At 40.6% G+C, this 21,491-nt stretch overlaps 1 protein-coding gene across 1 annotated transcript in view; it reads right to left on the minus strand.

The window, feature by feature from the left end:
* parga (poly (ADP-ribose) glycohydrolase a) overlaps window positions 1–21,491 on the minus strand; it is a 215,302-nt gene that overhangs the window by 47,533 nt on the left and 146,278 nt on the right. Inside the window, exon 13 of the mRNA XM_060854133.1 lies at window positions 19,158–19,305. Within this exon, the coding sequence (XP_060710116.1) occupies window positions 19,158–19,305 (148 nt within the window). The remainder of the gene's footprint in view (window positions 1–19,157; window positions 19,306–21,491) is intronic.

The following is a 21,491-nucleotide window of genomic DNA, read 5'->3' on the forward strand; positions in this document are numbered from 1 at the left end:
ATATGTTCCAAGTCAACACATGGGGTACGGAGAGGGGGGGGGGGGGGGGGAAGGGGGAGGAGAGAGAGAGGAGATGTGGTGGACCTTGCAGGTGGTGGCCCTTTTTAGTACCTGTTGCCCTAACCCTTCAAGGTGATCGAGACGACAGGTTTGGAAAGTGCTGTTGAGGGAGGTTTGACTGTTGTTCCAGCTTAGCTTTTAGATCTTTTGTGCTGTTTGGAGGGGGTGAATGAGATCCCAATGAACCTGCTGTTCCAACTGCTTTTATTTGTGGAAAGGACATGCTTAATCCAACCCTGACTCCGCAGTACAATAGTTCCACTTTACTGGTGTGTCCTGGTAGAGATTGACTAGCTAGTTGAGATGGGCGACTCAAAAGAATCAACCTATCACTGGACAGACAGCAAGAAGCTTAAGTGTTCCACAGTAGAACCCCGATTATTGTCCGAACAAGATCTCAAGGTCCCGTAAAAACAGCATTAGGCAACTCAGCATTCAGTTATCAGTTAAACAGCATTATGGCGTGCATTGCCGGATAACCCAGAAATGTTTAATAACCAACACTCAAATTACCGCTCGTTTATGAAACATCAGTTATGGTTAAATTGCATTATGGCATGCATTGCCGGATAACCAAGAAATGTTCAGATAACATTTTGTGGGCGGCACGGTGGCACAGTGGTTAGCACTGCTGCCTCACAGCGCCTGAGACCCGGGTTCAATTCCCGACTCAGTCAACTGACTGTGTGGAGTTTGCACGTTCTCCCCGTGTCTGCGTGGGTTTCCTCCGGGTGCTCCGGTTTCCTCCCACAGTCCAAAGATGTGCGGGTCAGGTGAATTGGCCATGCTAAATTGCCCGTAGTGTTAGGTAAGGGGTAAATGTAGGGGTATGGGTGGGTTGCGCTTCGGCGGGTCGGTGTGGACTTGTTGGGCCGAAGGGCCTGTTTCCACACTGTAAGTCTAATCTAATCTAATCTAATCTAATCTAATAACAAGCACTCAAATTACTGCTTCGTGGTAATGCGATTTGTAAATTGCAGACTTTTTTTTAAATAAAGCAAACTCCCCTTCACTGTTACATGATTCCATCCCTGGCACTAGCTAAATAGCAAAATTCAGCCTTAGGATCCTCTGTCTACGAAATGCAAATTCAGTGTGTTCAGCTAAAACAGGTATGCGATCAGCTTTGCCAGCCTTGAAACTGGTAATTACAGTCTACGTCTAGAAGAACTTTATTTCAAACCAGGGGAGAATCCGGAGGGCTTCAGAGTTGTCATCACTTGGTCAGTTGGCTTGCGCACTTTCTGGTGAAGAGTTTCGTGAAAGGCACAATGCTCTAGTCAGTGATTTTAGTGTTAAGTTTACGGCATTATTTCATTAAAATATAAGATTTACTTAGACTGTACTATTGTTTGTGTTACATTAATTACTACTTTTGTTTCAATTTTTACTGATATTTTTGGTGGCTTGGCCCAACCCTGTTTTTCTCATAGGCCATACTATTTACATTGCATGATCTTCTATAACAGTTTTGTAAGGGAACGCAACTACCGCATTATAGGAGAACTACCTCTAACAATGGATTTTTACGCATCTTCGAAATCTGGCTGACCAAATTATCATAGTTGCATGTGCTATGGAAGAGGTAGGAAACCTCATATTTGTTAAAAATGTTTTAACCTGAAAAGGATGGCAATGTAACAAAGATTTCATTCTATCATTTGATGAATAGGATTAATGTTTATGTGCAGGCAATTATATTGTTTACTGAATGACTGCAGTTTTGTTACTAAACCACTAAACAAATATATCACCTATCTTCCCATAAATAACACCCAAAATGAATATTTGTTCAGGCTAGTGCCTGTTAGCTGACAACAAAAAATAAGCATTTTAATCATGACAGAAAAACTTGATACCAGCTTCATGTTTATTTACTGCTTTGGGCAATGAACTTCAAATATCAGTTGCTCTCTACTGCTTAAAATTCTGACAAATTGACAAGCTGGAAAGAAATGCCTTCGTTAAGTGAACAATAACAATAGCAAAAAAAGGAAGTACTGGTGACCTTCTCTACTCTCCAAGGACAACCTCCAAATTAAAGTGTTTGGAAACATAAAAGAATTTTGAAATACTTTGAAATAATGAAAGAAATTATTTCAGAGTAATGCAAAAACCTCTAAAATACATGAACTGTTAAAACACACCGTTAATGTTTAGACTTGCTACATAGTAGGATTTGTGTCAATTGAAGTCTACAATCAGTCTTTCAAAATAAGTTCTTGGGAAATCCCAATTAATCAGATAAGTCTAACCTCCAAGTGTTCTTCCATTAAAAACAAAGATTTTAAAAAAATTAGTCTCTTGCCATCTGAATCTATGTCAATTAAACTGCAGTAATTCATTATAATTTACCTATCTGGTGCTAGCACTTACATCAGCCTCCCCAAATCCTGATGTGCCTAGAAAATAATAGAAAATAATTTGCTTCTCACTGCTATGATGCAAATTTATCATTGGACAAAGCACTATTCCTGATGTTCTCCAAACATAGCATCAAAGAGAAATTTAATTATGCGTGTTTGAAATGTTCAGTCCTTCTTCAAATATATCAACTTAGTTAGATCCATTAAGCCTTTTGGTCAGAATGCATCAAATTTAAACATAATGAATAGATCACACACACAGGGCATTAAGGAATATTTGCTGAAGTCAGATACAAAAATAAATATCTGAATTAGAGTGGTGCTGGAAAAGCACAGCAGTTCAGGCAGCATCGGAGGAGCAGGAAAATTGACATTTCGGGCAAAAGCCCTTCATCAGAAATCTATTCAGGAATAGATTCCTGATGAAGGGCTTTTGCCTTAAACGTTGATTTTCCTGCTCCTCGGATGCTGCCTGAACTGCTGTGCTTTTCCAGCACCACTCTAATCCAGAATCTAGTTTCCAGCATCTGCAGTCATTGTTTTTACCCACAAAAATAAATATGCTGAACTTTGAATAACAAGTGTGATGAAATATTCTTCTCCATTAAGGTACCACAGCTTCATTTGTGGTTACGAGTATCCTAGCTGCACAATAATACTAAGTATGTATTAATTGTAAATCTCTGAAAATGATCATAAGTCTCTTCACAGAAACTGAATGAGTACAACCAGTTAAGTGTTTGACTTAGAATACAAATTATGATTTGAGCTTGAAGGAAGATTTGTGACATTCAGTTTAAAAAATGGATGGAATAAAATTTTCTCTAGGGTGTAATCAGAACACCATGTATTAAATTTCAATCTTTTGCACACTCATTTACACCTTCTTTACTCATGCCACAGAAACGCATACATAAATTTCAAGATATAACTTCTTTGAAAGATTTTTTGTGGGATGTGGGCATCCCAGAAGGTCAGCATTCATTGCCTACTCCAAATCATCTCAGAAAAGATGGCATCTTCCAAAGCTGTTGCAGTCTGCATGGGAGGTGAGTTCCAGGATTTGAACCAGAACAAGTGAGGATTGGTGATATGGTTACAGGCCAGGTTGGTGTGAGACTTTTCCCGGAACTCGCAAATAGTGATATTGCTATTTATGTGCCACCCTTCTCTGCAGGTTGTGGCAATGGGAGCTTTTTTTGTTAAGATTAGATTCCCTACAGTATGGAAACAGGCCCTTCAGCCCAACAAGTCCACACCGACCCGCCGAAGAACAACCCACCCAGACCCATTCCCCTACATTTACCCTTTCACCTTACACTACAGGCAATTTAGCATGGCCAATTCACCTGAGCTGCACATTTTTGGATTGTGGGAGAAAACCAGAGCAACCGGAGGAAACCCACGCAGAAATGGGGAGAACGTGCAAACTCCACACAGGCAGTCGCCCAAGGCCGGAATCAAACCTGGATTCCTGGCGCTGTGAGGCAGCAGTGCTCACCACTGAGCCACCATGCGAGTTGCTGTTGATGAATCCTTGGCATGCACATACAATATTTAGATGGCATACTTCAGCCACCCATGCACTAGTGATGAGGCAATGAATCAATTAAGTGCCTACTTTTCCCAGAAGCTATCAAGCTTCTTAAATACAGCTGGAGCAAGACAGCATTCCTTCACATTTGTGGCCTTTGCTTATTAGATAGTGGATAGACCTTAGGGAGCAAAGAGATCAAGTTGCAGTATTGTGTGGCTGACACAGATGAATTTAGGGTTAATAGTAAACTGCAGAAAGTTGATAGTGGGTGATTCAGCTACAGTAATGCCATTGAATGCCAGGAGAAGATGATACTATTTAATTTTGTTGGAGATGACAATTGACTAGCACTATATGGCACAAATGCTATTACAACTGCTCTATGTCCGATTCTTACTGCACACTAAATGCATAAAGTTAAAAATCACACAACACTAGGTTATAACCCAACAGGTTTATTTGAAAGTACAAGCTTTCAGATCACTGTTCTTTTGTCAGGTAGCTAGTGGGGCAGGATCATAGGACTCAGAATTTAAAGTAAAAGATCAAAGTGTCGTACAACTGATGCGATTTATTAAATAAACCTAGATTGCTGTTAAGTCTTTCATCACTTAGAATGGGTTAAAAGTTTTGACTCATTCGTATATGTAAATCTCAGAACTTCTTTCAAGTTACATTCCTGAGATAACTTAAGGCTGTATAAACGAAAAGGTGAAATCTCAGCTCAGACAATGCATTAAAATTGTGAGGTTAGAGTCTGTCTGTATCCTGACCTTGAGTCAGACTGGTTCTATTTCCAGAGCAGGAATTGATAAAATGTCACATGCACAGACAGCCTTCAGACTGTATGATTTTTGAACAAAATAGAATGTATCTGCAAACATAAATCCATTCCATAGACAACATGTGTGTGTGTGCGCGCATGCAAGTGTGGGGGAGTGTGTGTGTGTGTGTGTGGTGGGAGGGAGAGTGGGAGAGTGTGAGTGAGTAAGAGTGTGCATGTGTTTGATAGAGTGTGCACGTGAGTGTGACGAAGTATATGCCTGTGAGAGGGTGTGCACATAGGTGTGGGTGCGTGTGTCTCTGAGAGAGCGTGTGTGTATGAGAGGGTCTTGTGAGTGCGTGCGAGAGTGTGTGAAGCATATAGTGTAGTGGAATCACCTGTAGCGTGATGTGAACCCAAGGTCCCGGTTGAGGCCATCCTCATGGGTACCGAACTTGGCTATTAGCCTCTGTTCAGCAACTCTGCACTGTTGCATGTCCTGAAGTCCATCTTGGAGGACGGTCACCCAAAGATCAGAGGCCAAAAGTCTCTGACCGTTGAAAAGTTCCCTGACCGGGAGGGAACATCCATCGTGATTGCTGCGCAATGTCCATTCACCCATTGTTGCAGGGTCTGCTTGGTTTCACCAATATACCAGTCCTTGTCACAATAGACATGTTGGCACTCTACACACGCATCCCCCACAATGATAGCATCGCTGCAGCAGCCTCAGCACTCAATACCAACAACTACCAATCATCAGCCACCATTCTGCAACTCATCCACTTCATCCTTGACCAAAACGTCTTCACCTTTGACAACCAGTTCTTCATTCAGACAAATAGAACAACCATGGGGATCAAATTTGCACCCTAATATGCAACATTTTCAAGCACTAGTTCAAACAAGACTTCTTTGCTATAAAGGACCTCCAACCAGCACGATACACCAGATATACTGATGACATTTTCTTCCTCAGGACCCATGGTGAGGAGTCATTGAAACAACTACACAGTGACATCCCACCATTAGACCTACCACGGACTACTCTTTAGAATCAATCTCATTCTTGGACACAGACATTTCCATCAAGGCTCCTCAGTATCTCACTCTACCACAGCCAACCTCACGATGCTGCACTTCTCTAGCTTCCACCCTAAACATATTAAAATAGCCATCCCCTATGGGCAAGCCCTACGCAACACAGGATCTGTTCAGATGAGAAGGAACGTTCAACTCATTGATCGCCAGACCTGACTTACCACAGTGAGAAATGCAATGACCCCCCTGAGGAGACAAACACGGGAACCCTTTCATTGTCCAGTACTTCCCGGGAGTGGAGAAACTATGCCATGTTCTTGACAGCCTGCAACACATTATCTATGAGGTTGAGCACTTGGCTAATATCGTCCCTACGCCTCCACGTCTTGCCTTTAAACCACCACCAAACCTTAGACAGATCATTGTTCACAGCAAACTACCCAGCCTTCAGGACGACAGTGACCATAACACTATGCAACCCTGTTGTGGCACCCACTGCAAGACGTGTCAGAGTGTCGACATTGATGACACCATTACACGTGGGCACACCATCCACCACGTGCATGGCAGGTACTCATGTAACTCAGTCAATGTTGTCTGTCTCATACGCTGCAGGCAAGAATGCCCTGAGGTATGGTTCATTGGTGAGACTAAGCAGATGCTACAATAAACGGATGAATGGACACCACGCAACAATCATCATATGGGGATGTTCCCTCCCAGTCGGTGAACACTTCAGCAGTCAAGCACATTCAGCCTTGGATCTTTGGGTGACGTCCTGCAAGGTGGACTTCGGAATACACAAAAACGCAGTCGCCCAGCAGAGGGTGATAGCTATGTTCAGTTTCCGTGGGTTCATTTCATCCTACAGGTGACTTCACTATGCTATACACTTCACACACACAAGCACACATACATACATTCATGCTCTTACATACTCACATAGACTCTCTCATGCACATGCTACCTCTCTCAGACACACATACACACTCACATTCACGCATACACTTTCTCACAGGCATGTACTCCCTCACACTCATGCACACACTATCAAGCACACTTGCGCACGCGCACACATACACACACACACACACGTGCGCACACACACTTCTTCACATGCGTGCACACACAAATTTATGAGGTGAATTTGCATTTGCAGATACATTCTATTTTGTTTAAAAAGCACACAATCTGTAGGTGATCAGTTCATGTGACGTTTTATCACTTTCTACTTTGGAAATAGAATCAGTCTGACTCAAAGTTGGGATACAGACACTTTTAACGCATTGTCTGAACTGAGATTTCACTTTTTAAAAATAAAACTTTAAGTTATCGCTGGAATGTGATTTGAAAGAAGTTGTTGTGGTTCTCGTGCTCGTTGTTGTGGTTCTATTTGCTGAGTTGGGAATTTGTCTGCAACCACATCAACATGTTAATGAATCGAAACCTGCAACCTCATTCTAAGTGATTAAAGACTTAACAGTAATCTAGGTTTATTCAATACATCGTGTCAGTTGTATGACACTTTGATCTTTCATTATAAATTCTGCGTCTTATGATCCTGGCACACTAGCTACCTGACAAAGCAACTGTGATCCAAAGCCTTTACTTCCAAATAAACCTGTTGGACTATAACCTAGTGTTGTGAGATTTTTAACTCTGTCTATCACTAAATGCATGGCACTGCTTGCTTCATTGTCTGTAATGTAATGAACTGGACACTACAATCATTTTTGACTTGATAAAGAAACAAAAGCCATAGGTAAAACAAATGATAGAGTCATAGAGTCTTGCAGGATGGAAACAGACCCTTCAGTCCAACTAGTCCACACTGACCATGCTCCAAAGCTAAGCTAGCCACATTTGCCTGCATTTGGCCCAGATTTCTCCAAACTTTTCCTATTCATATACCTACTCAAACATCTTTTAAAATGTTGTAACTGTATGAACGATTTAAAAGGGCTAATTTTTTCAAAAGAGGGTGGTGCATATTGTGGAACGAGCTGCCAGAGGAAGTGGCACAGGCAAGTACAAGTACAGTTAAAAGACATTTGGACAGGTATGTGGACAGGAAAGGTTTACAGGGAACCTTTTTAAAGCTTACTCCTCTTAAAAGTATGTCCCCTAGTATGAACTGCCCCCACCCAAGGGAAAATGCATTTTATAAATCTCTATAAAGGTCACCACTCAACCTCCCATGCTTCAATGAAAAATGTCCCAGTCTATTTTTATAATTCAAACCCCTCTATTTCCAGCAACATCCTGGTCAACCTTCCTTTTCTGAACCTTCTCCAATTTAGTAATATTCTTCTTGTAGCCCAAATTTTGTAGTTAATAGCTTGGGCTGAGATGATTAAATTCAATAACCACAACATATTTCTTTGTTTGAAGTATGACTCCAGCCAGTTGAGGGTTCTTCACTATTCCAACTGATTAGATTAGATTAGAATAGATTCCCTACATTGTGGAAACAGGCCCTTTGGCCCAACATGTCCACACCGGGCCTCCGAAGAGTAACCTACCCAGACCCACTCCCCTCTGAATGATGCACCTAACACTATGGGCAATTTAACATGGCCAGTTCACCTGACCTGCATATCTTTGGACTGTGGGAGGAAACCCACTTGACTTCAATTCTACAAGGGCTCTTACTGGTTTGATGTCAAAGGCAGTCACTACGATCTCATCACCTATATTCAGCCCTTTTGCTCAGGTTTAGACTAAGGCTATTCACTGATTGCTTTAAGGTATTTTCTGTTAAAAACTCAACTTTAAGTTGTACATTGAATTGAATAATAGAAACAAATATAAACAAAATAGTACTTGAAAGCCTGATGGGTGACAACGATTATTTGACAAAAATGGTTGATGTAACCAAAAAAAAAAATTTTACTATTTGTATGTAACATTCAGACTCTGAACATTGATGGGAAATCACAGAAAGCGCACAGATAAATCTTTCTGAAATAAGAAAAACCACCTCCCACCACCCCCCAATAGTTCATAAAATATTACCAGCAAAAGGTGTGTAGATGTGGAATTGCTATATAGCAATAGATGGATCTTTAATGGTGCACAAAAGGCTGATGCAATTAACACATTTAACATTTCTCCTTTCTAAAATGCAGCTAGAAATAATAGCTTCTGCTGTTATGTTTCTAATGACTTTTTCTTTTGGCATCAATTATTAAGACTGCAGTTGGCTATATAACTTGATTTTATTTTAAACTAGGTTTTCAAAATTATCTGCATTGTAATAAACAACATTCTGCTTGAATGAAACGTGCTAACAGCAATTAAAGGAAAAATTATTAATTTAAAACCTAATGATCAAAATACATTTAATTAAGTAAATAGATTTAATAATAAAATAATTAATCAACACTGCTCTAAGTAAAATACAATAACTGCCAGAGTCTTACATTTTGAGCAAAATATTTAAATTAAAGCCCTTCAGTGTCCTTTTAAGCATTCGTTGTTGTATGCACCCAATTTCTTTTGACAGTGGTAGCATAAATTTTTTTGCGCAAATTTAATACAGAAAACCTTCCAGTTGCTAAGCAACTGTTGTTTATGTATGCAGTTAGGTGCGTGCAGTTTTAATGTTGTTAATTGGCGACATCACTCATAAGCATAGAGGGACCAGAAGCCTGAAGTGTTAAACAGCAAGGGCTTTATTTTGGAGATGGGAACAAATTACTGCAGAATCAATACTGAAAACAACAAATGCTGAAGATCACAGTGGGTCACACAACATCTATGAAGAGAGAGCAAGCTATCGTTTTGAGTCTAGATGACTCTTCATCACAGCTGAAGTGTGGAGGGGCAGCATTTATGCCATACAGATCGTTCAGCCATAACATGTATTTTGTCAGTGCGAATTGGCTATAATATGATTGACGAATCTTGGATATTGTTTTTATAACGCACGCTTTCTACTGAATGGGTATAGTGATTTTCAATTAGCGACCTTCTACAGTGCGATTTTCTATAGCGTGAGGACGCAGAGGAACACAACTGTTGTGTTATAGCAGAACGACCCATAGTCTGGGAGAGTAGTAGGTGTGGGATGCTGATGGAGAAACGATGTTGATATTTCAGATTAAGTGATCAGAATGTGAGAATGGCAGAACGATAATGTGTCCCGTACCAAACATGAAACTACAGCAGCTGGAATGGGGGGGGGGATGATTATAAGCTAAAAGAAAGGTAAGAAACGAGAGTTGGTTCACAATTTAAAGGTGCTGAACTCAATATTAAGTCTAGATGTCTGAAGATGAGATGTTATTCCTCCAGTTTGCGCTGTGACTCACTGGAACACTGCAGCATGCTGAGGATAGAAATGTGGGCACGCAGGCAGGATGCTGTGTTAAAATGACTGGCTATGGTGAAGGTCGGGATCCTGCATTTGCACGGATTGCAGGTGTTCCACAAAGTGGTCGCCCAGTCTACACCTGGATTCTCCAATGTAGAGTAGCCACATTGGGTGCAGCGAATACAATACACAAGATTGGAGGAGGTACAGGTGAAATGCAGCTTTACCAGCAATGACTGTTTCGGCTCTTGGATGGTGAGCAGGGAGGAGGGGAAAGGGTAGGTGTTGCTCCTTCTGTGGTTACATGGCAAAGTGCTGTAGAAAGGCGGGGTGGCGTTGGTGGTTGTGGAATGGACATGGGTGTCTGTGAGGGAACGATCCCTGCAAAACACAGACAGGGGGAGTGAGGGGAAAATGTATTTGGTGGTGGCATTCTGCTGGAGTTGTCTGATATGGTAGAGAATGATCCTTTGAATGCGGAGATTGGTGGGATGAAAAGTGAGGACAAGGGAAACCCGATCATGTTGTTGAGAATGATGGGAAGGGGCAAGGGTGGAAGCAGAGGTAGTGGGTCAAATGCAGTTGAGGGCCCTGTCAACCACAGTGGGTGGAAAAACCAAGGTCATGGAAGAAGCAAGCCATAACAGCAGTGCTGTTTTGGAAGGTGACATCATCGAAACAGATGTGATGTAGGCAAAGGAACTGGGAGAATGGACTGGAGTCCTTGCAGATAGAAAGACCATGGCAGAAAATCTAGCTATTCCCATGAAGGCAATGGTGTTAATGGAGGTAGCTTGTGAACTCTTGCAAGGGCTGTGCATATTTCTGCCTTCTCAGCAATTTCAGACCACAAAAATAATTTTTCACTTATCACTCTCATTCTACTCGTGCTACAGTGATCTTTTGTGTTTAACACACTTCCTTGGCCGCGGTGAAATGTTGACCCTCGTTGCCCCATAAGAAACATCCTGCTTGTACAGATAGCTCGAGTGGTCATAGAGATGTACAGCATGGAAACAGACTCTTGAGTCCAACCCGTCCATACCGACCAGATATCCCAACCCAATCTAGTCTCATCTGCCAGCACCCGGCCCATATCCCTCCAAACCCTTCCTATTCAAATACCCATCCAGATGCCTCTTAAATGTTACAATTGTACAAGCCTCCACTACTTCCTCTGGCAGCTCATTCCATACACGTACCACCCTCTGTGTGAAAAAGTTGCCCCTTAGGTCTCTTTTATATCTTTCTCCTCTCACCCTAAACCTATACCCTCTAATTCTAGACTCCCCGACCCCAGGGAAAAGACTTTGTCTATTTATCCTATCCATGCACTTCATAATTTTGTAAACCTCTATAAGGTCACCCCTCGGCCTCAGACGCTCCAAGGAAAACAGCCCCAGCCTGTTCAGCATTTCCCTGTAGCTCAGATCCTCCAACCCTGGCAACATCCTTGTAAATCTTTTCTGAACCCTTTCAAGTTTCACAACATCTTTCCAATAGGAAGGAGACCAGATTTGCATGCAATATTCCAACAGTGGCCTAACCAATGTCCTGTACAGCTGCAACATGACCTTCCAACTCCTGTACCAATAAAGTAAAGCAAAACAAACGCCTTCTTCGCTATCCCATCTACGTGCGACTCCACTTTTAAGGAGTTACGAACCTACATTCCAAGGTCTCTTTGTTCAGCAACACTCCCTAGACCTTACCATTAAATGTATAAGCCCTGCTAAGATTTGCTTTCCCAAAATGCAGCACCTCGCATTTATCTGAATTAAACTCCATCTACCACTTCTCAGCCCATTGGCCCATCTGGTCAAGATCCTTTTGTAATCTGAGGTAACACTCTTCGCTGTCCACTACAGCTCCAATTTTGGTGTTATCTGCAAACTTACTAACTGTACCTCTTATGCTCGCATCCAAATCATTTATGTAAATGACAAAAGAGTACAGGACCCAGCATTTGCTCTTATACAGAGTAACAACAAACCAAATCTTATCATCTAAAATTATTGAACCAATTAGCGCTATAAATTCAAAGAATATTTACTCTAACAGGCAAGTACTGTTGTGATATATCAGGGAAAGCTAACTTTATCTCACACGTGTGTGAATTAAATGAGGTTTTGTAACATTTTAATGCAGAAGCTTGAACAGGTTCTAAGATGTTGATGGATTTTGTCCTTCAAATATTCACCTGCATAATAAATAGAATTAAGATTTTACAGTATTTTATACAGCAGTTTCACAAGAACTACCAAGTCACAACTCCACCTTGAAAACACACACTAAGTGCTTTGCAGAATTCTAAAGGAGTCCATACCTTTTTCCTAAAGTTGAATCTACTCAATAATTTAGAAGATTTTAATTTACTCCTTGATATAGCATACACAGAAAGCATTCTCATCAACTTAGCAATATTTTCCCACAGCTTAATTTTAATTAATCAAATTTCATTGAGGAATTAATATCTTTTCAGAAAATTCTGGTCTGTTTAAATTCAATCTACGATAATAATTATTTATTTACAGCAGTGGGGAATGGGGATGCATACTCCAATATCCCTGAATATAACTGCTATTTATAATAATGTATACTCAAGATAAAGAAAAATCCAAAGGTAAGCTTTGCAGTCAGATGTTGATCTGTTTTAACCAGCAATGAATGGTAGAGACATACTGAGAAGGTGCAGGATTCAGGATACCTCATGGAGGTGATTTACAACATATCACTGTGGAAACTGACTGACTGCAAGTCTCAGCAGCCACCTTTACTCCCATTTGCAATTGAATTTTGGGGTCTCTTAAAACTGAACTTTTCTAGTATTTACTGTGTAGCATGAAATTTCATTTAATAGCTATTACAACATTACTTAACCTTCCAAAATTCAACATTTTAAAACAAACGGAAGGATTGCACGAAACATGGAGGTCAAAGTGCTCTTTGAACTAGCGTCAACAATCTAACTGGCACCAAATACACTGAAGACCACAGGCTAATAAAAAGAATGGCAAACTAATCTTCAGATGAGGGTGGACAAGAGGACAATGATTACTTGACTCATGAGCAGCTGTCCCATTGCCATTGGCCAAAAATGTTTAGATAGCTGACTGACACATCAAAAATACCTATACACATGATAATAAGTCCTTGAGGCAGAGGACAGTCCTTGTCAAGCAGACCTTGTAGGCAGCAGTTCTCATCGGGCAGTCCCCACCAAGCAAAAAGAAGATGGAACAGAAAGAGAGGAGGAAAGTTACCTAACATCTTGTCACCATAGCAAGATGCCACCTTCACCATTTTAATGAGACCGAAACATTCCACACCAGCAGCCTTACTCGTCTTCTGGTATCATTGAACAATCCCCAATTGTCAGGGTTGTATACTTTCTTTATCTAATTAAATAATGTATCATATTAAACTGTTGCTTCTTTGCAAACCAATAAGCTATCATTAAATTATTTACAAATCATTGCCTGGCTATATTAAGTAACTGTGAGCACAAACCCTGAAAATCAACACTTGCCCTTCACCTGGCAGGCAGCCAATGTTTTGCAAAGATTGTAAACCAAGCTTTTAGTTAATTCATAGAACAAATTAACAATCTCAATGAGCAAATGGGTTACAAGTGATCTACTTCCCTCTGGCATTGGTCACTCTGAATCTAGCTGGAGAGATTATTCTTTTTGAATAATTTGATAAAACCATCTGATATATTTAAATTCACAACGGATATGCTGCATAACCTTTGAGATAACAAAAATGTTATAGATAAAAATGTCAGAAAGTTATGAATTGGCTGATATGTCATCCAATTGGAACTGCCTTCATTAATTTTTAATAAAACCTGCTACTTGCCAAATAGTATTTTAGGAGTATCTGCTTTGTTGGGATTGACATTTCTTGTTTTTAATGCTTATCCAGAGAGCATATTATCACAGTTTTAAATGTTTCATTCATTGAAATGCATTGTTTTAGGTATACAACAGGTACCTTACTGATGCTTCTCACCCTATTCAGTTTCTACAAATTCCAACATCTAATTGAAGTCATGTTTGAATTAATCAGATTAAGTACCAAATAAGATTCTCTAATCACCAGGATATAGCTGACTACTAGAAGCTGTATGAAAACAAGCTTACAGAGGAAAAACTGGTCACTTAACGGTGACTGATTATAGCATCAACCTCAGATACATTGCTTCACTTAGCATTGAAAGTAACAGCCAGTTTTGAAGCCCCAAGGAATAACCCATAACAAATGAGCTTTAGGTACCTATCTTGTCAGCCAATGTTGCAGTGATTTATTCACAAAAATCAACTCATTACCTGCTTACACAGATAAAAGACTGGAGAGTAATTCGGCGGGGAAAGATATTGCCTCTTATTGAAACCAACAATGTGCCAAAACACCTCTTTTTGGTTTTCTAAGAAGCTGCTTTGGATTTTAAGGATGTGCAGTTATGTAATGCCTTTCCTGGCATTCATGTCTTGTGAAAATAATTGGGATTTTTTTTTCAAGAGCTGACATTTTCTCAGTGCGAATTATTTTTTAAACTTCTGGATTTATGACAACTTCCAATCTTTATGACAGGTATGCTAACGTGGAGTCATTTCATTCCTATTATTTTACATCTTCTCCAAGTTGTGGCAGAGAGGTAGTGTCTATTAGAAAGCAGGTTGTCAATTGGCAGCCCATTAGATGCCTAACAATTTGAACACAAATGTAAATCAAAAAAAAAGTCAAATAAATACACAAGTGAATCTATTACAAATATTTTTCTAAAATATATACATCTTATAAAAATTAATCAGAAAAACACTTGTAAACACGTAGCAAAGACTCTTGAACACCACAGAAATGTAAAAGTTAAAAAAAAATAATGCAGTAAGTAATGTGTAATAGAAAATGCAATTTTCAAAATTGTTCGTATTAAGTTAGCACATTCTCCCCGTGTCTGTGTGGGTTTCCTCTGCGTGCTCTGGTTTCCTCCCACAATCCAAAGATGTGCAGGGCAGGTGAATTGGCCATGCTAAATTGCTCACAATGTTAGATACATTAGTCAGAGGGAAAAGGGTCTGGATGGGTTACTCTTACTGTACGGATGAGGAAAAGGGCTCTGGACAGGATGAGCCAGCTGACCACGGCACCATGGTGCAGAAGGCCATTCAAGAGGGGGAGCAAAAAGACAAGTAGTTGTTATAGGAGATTCTATAATTAGGGGGACAGACAGTATCCTTTGCAAGCCGGATCGGGAGTCTCGCATGGTGTGTTGCCTGCCCGGTGCCAGGGTGCGGGACATCTCCGACTGGCTTGAAAGGATATTGGAGCGGGAGGGGGAGGATCCAGTTGTTGTGGTCTACGTTGGGACTAACAACATAGGCAAAGCTAGGGTGGAGGACCTGTTTGGGGATTATCAGGCACTAGGAAGGAAATTGAAGTACAGGTCCTCAAGGGTCATAATCTCCAGATTACTGCCCGAGCCACGTGCCAATTGGCATAGGGATACGAAAATTAGGGAAGTGGTTAAGGGATTGGTGTGGGAAAGAGGGATTCCACTTCATGGGGCATTGGCATCAGTTTTGGAACCAGGGACGTTGGGACGGTCTCCACCTGAACTGATCAGGTACCAATCTTATAGCGAAGAAGATAAATGAGGTGGTCAGTAGGACTTTAAACTTCTGAGTTTTGGGGGGGGGGGCGGGGGGAAGTGAAAGCGACAGGGAAGTAAGTGGAAAGGTAAGCAGCAGGATAGCATGTGCGCAGGCAGATTTAAACTTGAGGCAGGCTGGGAATGCAGCAAAAAGGAAGGATAACTTAGGATATCTTATAACTTCTAATATCTCTAATGTTAAGAATGTTAGCATTAAGGCACTTTACCTGAATGCTCATAGCATTCGTAACAAAGTAGATGAACTCTCGGCACAGATCATCGTGAATGATTATGATGTGGTAGGCATCACAGAGACGTGATTGCAGGGGGGGTCAGGACTGGCAGTTAAACAGCCAAGGATTTTCAACTTATTGAAAAGACAGGGAGGCGGGCGGGGCTGCCTTGTTAGTTAAGAACAAAATTAAATCTATGGCACTGAATGACATAGTGTCGGATGATGTGGAGTCTGTGTGGGTGGAACTGAGGAACCACAAAGGCAAAAAAACCATAATGGGAGTTATGTACAGACCTCCTAACAGTGGTCAGGACCAGGGGCACAACATGTACCGGGAAATAGAGAAGGCATGTCAGAAAGGCAAGGTCACGGAGATCATGGGAGACTTCAATATGCAGGTGGACTGGGTAAATAATGTTGCCAGTGGATCCAAAGAAAGGGAATTCTCGGAATGCTTACAGGATGGCTTTTTGGAACAGCTTGTCATGGAGCCCACGAGGGAGCAGGCTATTCTGGACCTAGTGCCATGTAATGAACCAGACTTTATAAAAAAATCTTAAAGTAAGGGAACACTTAGGAAGCAGCGATCATAATATGGTAGAGTTCAGTCTGCAGTTTGAAATAGAGAAGGTAAAATCGGATGTAATGGTGTTCCAGTTAAATAGAGGTAATTATGAGGGCATGAGAGAGGAACTGACGAAAATTGACTGGAAGCAGAGCCTAGCGGGGAAGACAGTAGAACAAAAATGGCAGGAATTTGTGGATATGATTGAGGACACTGTGCAGAGGTTCATCCCCAAGAAAAGAAAGATTATCCAGGGAGGGATTAGACAGGCATGGCTGACAAAGGAAGTCAGGAAATGTATTAAAGAAAAAGAGAGATCCTATAAAGTGGCCAAGAGCACTGGGAAATCAGAAGATTGGGAAGGCTACAAAAACGAACAGAGGATAACAAAGAGAGAAATAAGGAAGGAGAGGATCAAATATGAAGGTAGGCTAGCCAGTAATATTAGAAATGATAGTAAAAGTTTCTTTCAATACATAAGAAACAAACGACAGGCAAAAGTAGACATTGGGCCACTTCAAACTGATGCTGGAAGCCTAGTGATGGGAGATAAGGAAATAGCTGGAGAACGTAATAAGTACTTTGCGTCAGTCTTCACAGTGGAAGACATGAGTAATATCCCAACAATTAAAGGGAGTCAGGGGGCTGAGTTAAGTATGGTTGCCATTACAAAAGAGAAAGTGTTAGAAAAGCTAAAAGGTCTTAAAATTTATAAATCTCCGGGCGTCGATGGGCTACATCCTAGAGTTCTGAGGGAGGTGGCTGAGTAAATGCAGAGGTGTTGGTTGAGATCTTTCAAAAGTCCCGGATGATTGGAAGATCGCTGTTGTAACCCCCTTGTTCAAGAAAAAATCAAGACAAAAGATGGAAAATTATAGGCCAATTAGCCTAATTTCAGTTGTTGGTAAAATTCTAGAATCCATTGTTCAGGATGAGGTTTCTAAATTCTTGGAAGAGCAGGGTCGGATTAGAACAAATCAACATGGATTTAGTAAGGGGAGGTCGTGCCCGACAAACCTGTTGGAATTCTTTGAAGAGGTGACAAGTAGGTTAGACCAGGGAAACCCAGTGGATGTGGTCAATCTAGACTTCCAAAAGGCCTTTGATAAGGGGCCACACGGGAGGCTGCTGAGTAAGGTGAGGGCCCATGGTGTTCGAGATGAGTTACTGGTATGGATTGAGGATTGGCTGTCTGACAGAAGGCAGAAAGTTGTGATAAAAGGTTCTTTTTCGGAATGGCAGCTGGTGACGAGCGGTGTCCTGCAGGGTTCAGTGTTGGGGCCACAACTGTTAACGTTATATATTAATGATCTGGATGAAGGGACTGGGGGCATTCTAGTGAAGTTTGCCGATGATACGAAGTTAGGTGGACAGGCAGGTAGTACTGAGGAAGTGGGGAGGCTGCAGAAGAATCTAGACAGTTTGGGAGAGTGGTCCAGGAAGTGGCTGATGAAGTTCAATGTGAGTAAATGCGAGGTCTTGCACTTTGGAAAAAAGAATGCAAGCATGGACTACTTTCTAAACGGTGAGAAAATTCATAAAGCCAAAGTACAAAGGCATCTTGGAGTGCTAGTCGAGGATTCTCTAAAGGTAAACAGGCAAGTTGAGTCTATGATTAAGAAAGCGAATGCAATGTTGTCATTTATCTCAGGAGGGTTGGAATATAAAAGCACCGTTGTGCTACTGAGACTTTATAAAGCTCTGGTTTAGGCCCCATTTGGACTACTGTGTCCAGTTTTGATTCCCTCACCTCAGGAAGGACATACTGGCACTGGAGCGTGTCCAGCAGAGATTCACATTGATGATCCCTGGAATGGTAGGTCTAAAATACGAGGAATGGCTGAGGATCCTGGGACTGTATTCATTGGAGTTTAGAAGATTAAGGGGAGATCTAATAGAAACTTACAAGATGACACATGGCTTGGAAAGGGTGGACGCTAGGAAATTGTTTCCATTAGACGAGAAGACTAGGAGCCGTGGACACAACCTTAGAATTAGAGGGGGTCAATTCAGAACAGAAATGCGGAGACATTTCTTCAGCCAGAGGGTGGTGGGCCTGTGGAATTCATTGCCGCGGAGTGCAGTGGAGGCCGGGACGCTAAATGTCTTCAAGGCAGAGACTGATAAATTCTTGATGTCACAGGAATTAAGGGCTATGGGGAGAATGCGGGTAAGTGGAGTTGAAATGCCCATCAGCCATGATTGACTGGCGGAGTGGACTCGATGGGCCGAATGGCCTCACTTCCACTCCTATGTCTTATGGTCTTCGGAGGGTCGGTGTGGACTGGTTGGGCCAAAGGGCCTGTTTCCACACTGTAGGAAATCTAATCTAATAATAGTCCTCAAGAATGTCCTCAGCTGGGAAAAGAATCAATTTCCTTAAATCTTTAACAGTGCACAACTTACTCAAAAAACAATGTAATATACATTCATAGATTCTTTTTCAATAATAGTTTTCTACAATATGGGTTATATTCAATTATAATTAACCAGAAGTGAAGAATTTTCAGTAGTTTACCACTGTACTTCATCAAACACTACACAGATAGTCAAGAGTTGCTCATACAGTTTTCAACCTTCGAAATGTTGGGTTAAGAAAAAGCAAGAAAGAAAACAAACCTGTAATAATGAGACACTCATTATAATCCAGAGCCTCCGTAAATAGCCGTGAAACAATGAGTTCAGGGTTTATCAAAAAACGGATTTCTTCCTGCACAAGGCCAGCACGTGTGACACCACCTCCAACATATTTGTTTGCAAAGTCAACCTGAAAGCACAGTTTTTGTTTAAACTTTAGGGATTAAAACCAAGTCATGACATTTGAATAGGCATCTCGCTCTTTTATTTTTAGGCCTTCACTAGATCTATATGACCACTATAGCAATTTCTCATTTCCTACAGACCTGAGTATACATTGAGTTCATACCAAGAGTGAACTACAAGTGTTAGAAAAACAGTCTATTAATTGTGAGATGCTGCTTGGTAGATGGACTTTTGAAAGTGAAACCATTTTCTGGGCTGCGGTGAATGCAACGACAGGAAGCATGGGAATCGTCACAATGACAATAATGTCACATTGATTGGCAACAAAATTCCACTCTTTGTTTTAAGTTCAAAATAGCAAAATTCAATCAACATGATTTTTATTCTCTATGCTCAATATTTAATTTTATTTTCTCCTGGAGAAACACTGCCCTTGTGGTAACTGGAATGGCATAGGCTAATCGAAAGTGGCCCCACTTAGAATCACCTTGCCTTTACTTATCTGGTCATCAGATAGCAGAGTCTAGTTGAAAAGCAGTTAGCCGAAAATTTGATTAACTGTCACAAATTAAAAATAAATGGTACAGGTTAACCAACACTAGGAAACACAAATCAGCAGAAAATGACAGTTAATTAGTGTTGATTATATACACTGCAATGTTGATTGAACTTAATTTACTTTTTGCCCTGCCGTGTTGAATTTCTAGTTTACTGGATCCCTTTACCTCAACCTGCAGCTAACTCCAATGGATAGTTGAAAATAATTTACTAAAATCCTTCCCAATCGTAGCCCTTTCAATGAATCTGAAGATTTCTATATAAAAATTAATTGCTTTAAGTAGTGCAATCATAAATTAACATACTTAAGTGTCTAGAAATATTTTGTAACATCATTAATTGCTCACACAACCTACAACTCAATTGTATTCATTTTGTTTTTCATAGTATGAACGCACATAGCATAAAAATCTAAATAAATGCCATAAACAAAATACTAAAACAGACTGTATACATTTTTTGCAGAAAATGAAATAATTTGCACTGGCAGAATTCACATGTACTGTCAGACAGGTGCAGAACTGCAAGTTAAGTTGTCAAGAAATTTTTAAAATTTTTATTTAAGAATATTTACTAATATTTATATTAATTATTAAAAATAGATTTTACATCATTCCTTTGTCTGAGCAAAAAGACAAGTACCCTTGTTTCATAGAATATTTTCACTTTCACAATCCTACATTTCATGTAATATGCACATTAAAACACTAATTAATTTGGTTATTTCCATGCCAGCATACGTCAATTAGGCATATATATATACAGATTACTATTCAAAAAGGCTATTAAGCACAATTTATATTCAATAGGTAAATTACTGGTTCCCTTCCCTGAAACACATCAGTTTAGATATTGCAACAAACCAATAACACAAACAGTCACAATTTTCTGGAGTCAAGGTGACCCATTAGTTTGTCCTTCCTGGGTTTTGGAGACGTAATGGCAGAGGTTTGGGGACTGATCCATCAGCTAATTATACAGAGAATCAGGAAGTGGGAAAGTAGAAAAATGCTTCATGATATAGTCAAATATTTCAAAACCAGTAAAATTGTTCCAAAATTTCAAACAAATTACCTATATATCTACACTGCTCCTCCAAATGATCAAACAAGTGATAGAAGGTGGTGCGTGTATGGCACGAACAGCCAGAGGAAATGGTGGAGGTTGGTACAATTACAACATTTAAAAGGTATCTGGTTGGGTAGATAAATAGGAAGGGTTTAGAGAGATATCGACCAGTGAGCCTGACGTCGGTGGTGGGCAAGTTGTTGAAGGGAATCCTGAGGGACAGGATATACATGTATTTGGAAAGGCAAGGACTGATTAGGGATAGTCAACATGGCTTTGTGCATGGGAAATCATGTCTCACAAATTTGATTGAGCTTTTTAAGGCAGTAACAAAGAGGATTGATGAGGGCAGAGTGGTAGATGTGATCTATATGGACTTCAGTGAGGCGGTCGACAAGGTTCCCCATGGGAGACTGATTAGCAAGGTTAGATCTCATGGAATACAGGGAAAACTAGCCATTTAGATACAGAACTGGCTCAAAGGTAGAAGACAGAGGGTGGTGGTGGAGGGTTGTTTTTCAGACTGGAGGCCTGTGACCAGTGGAGTGCCACAAGAATCGGTGC

This window comes from Hemiscyllium ocellatum, chromosome 43 (assembly GCF_020745735.1).
Source record: "Hemiscyllium ocellatum isolate sHemOce1 chromosome 43, sHemOce1.pat.X.cur, whole genome shotgun sequence".
Taxonomy (NCBI): domain Eukaryota; kingdom Metazoa; phylum Chordata; class Chondrichthyes; order Orectolobiformes; family Hemiscylliidae; genus Hemiscyllium; species Hemiscyllium ocellatum.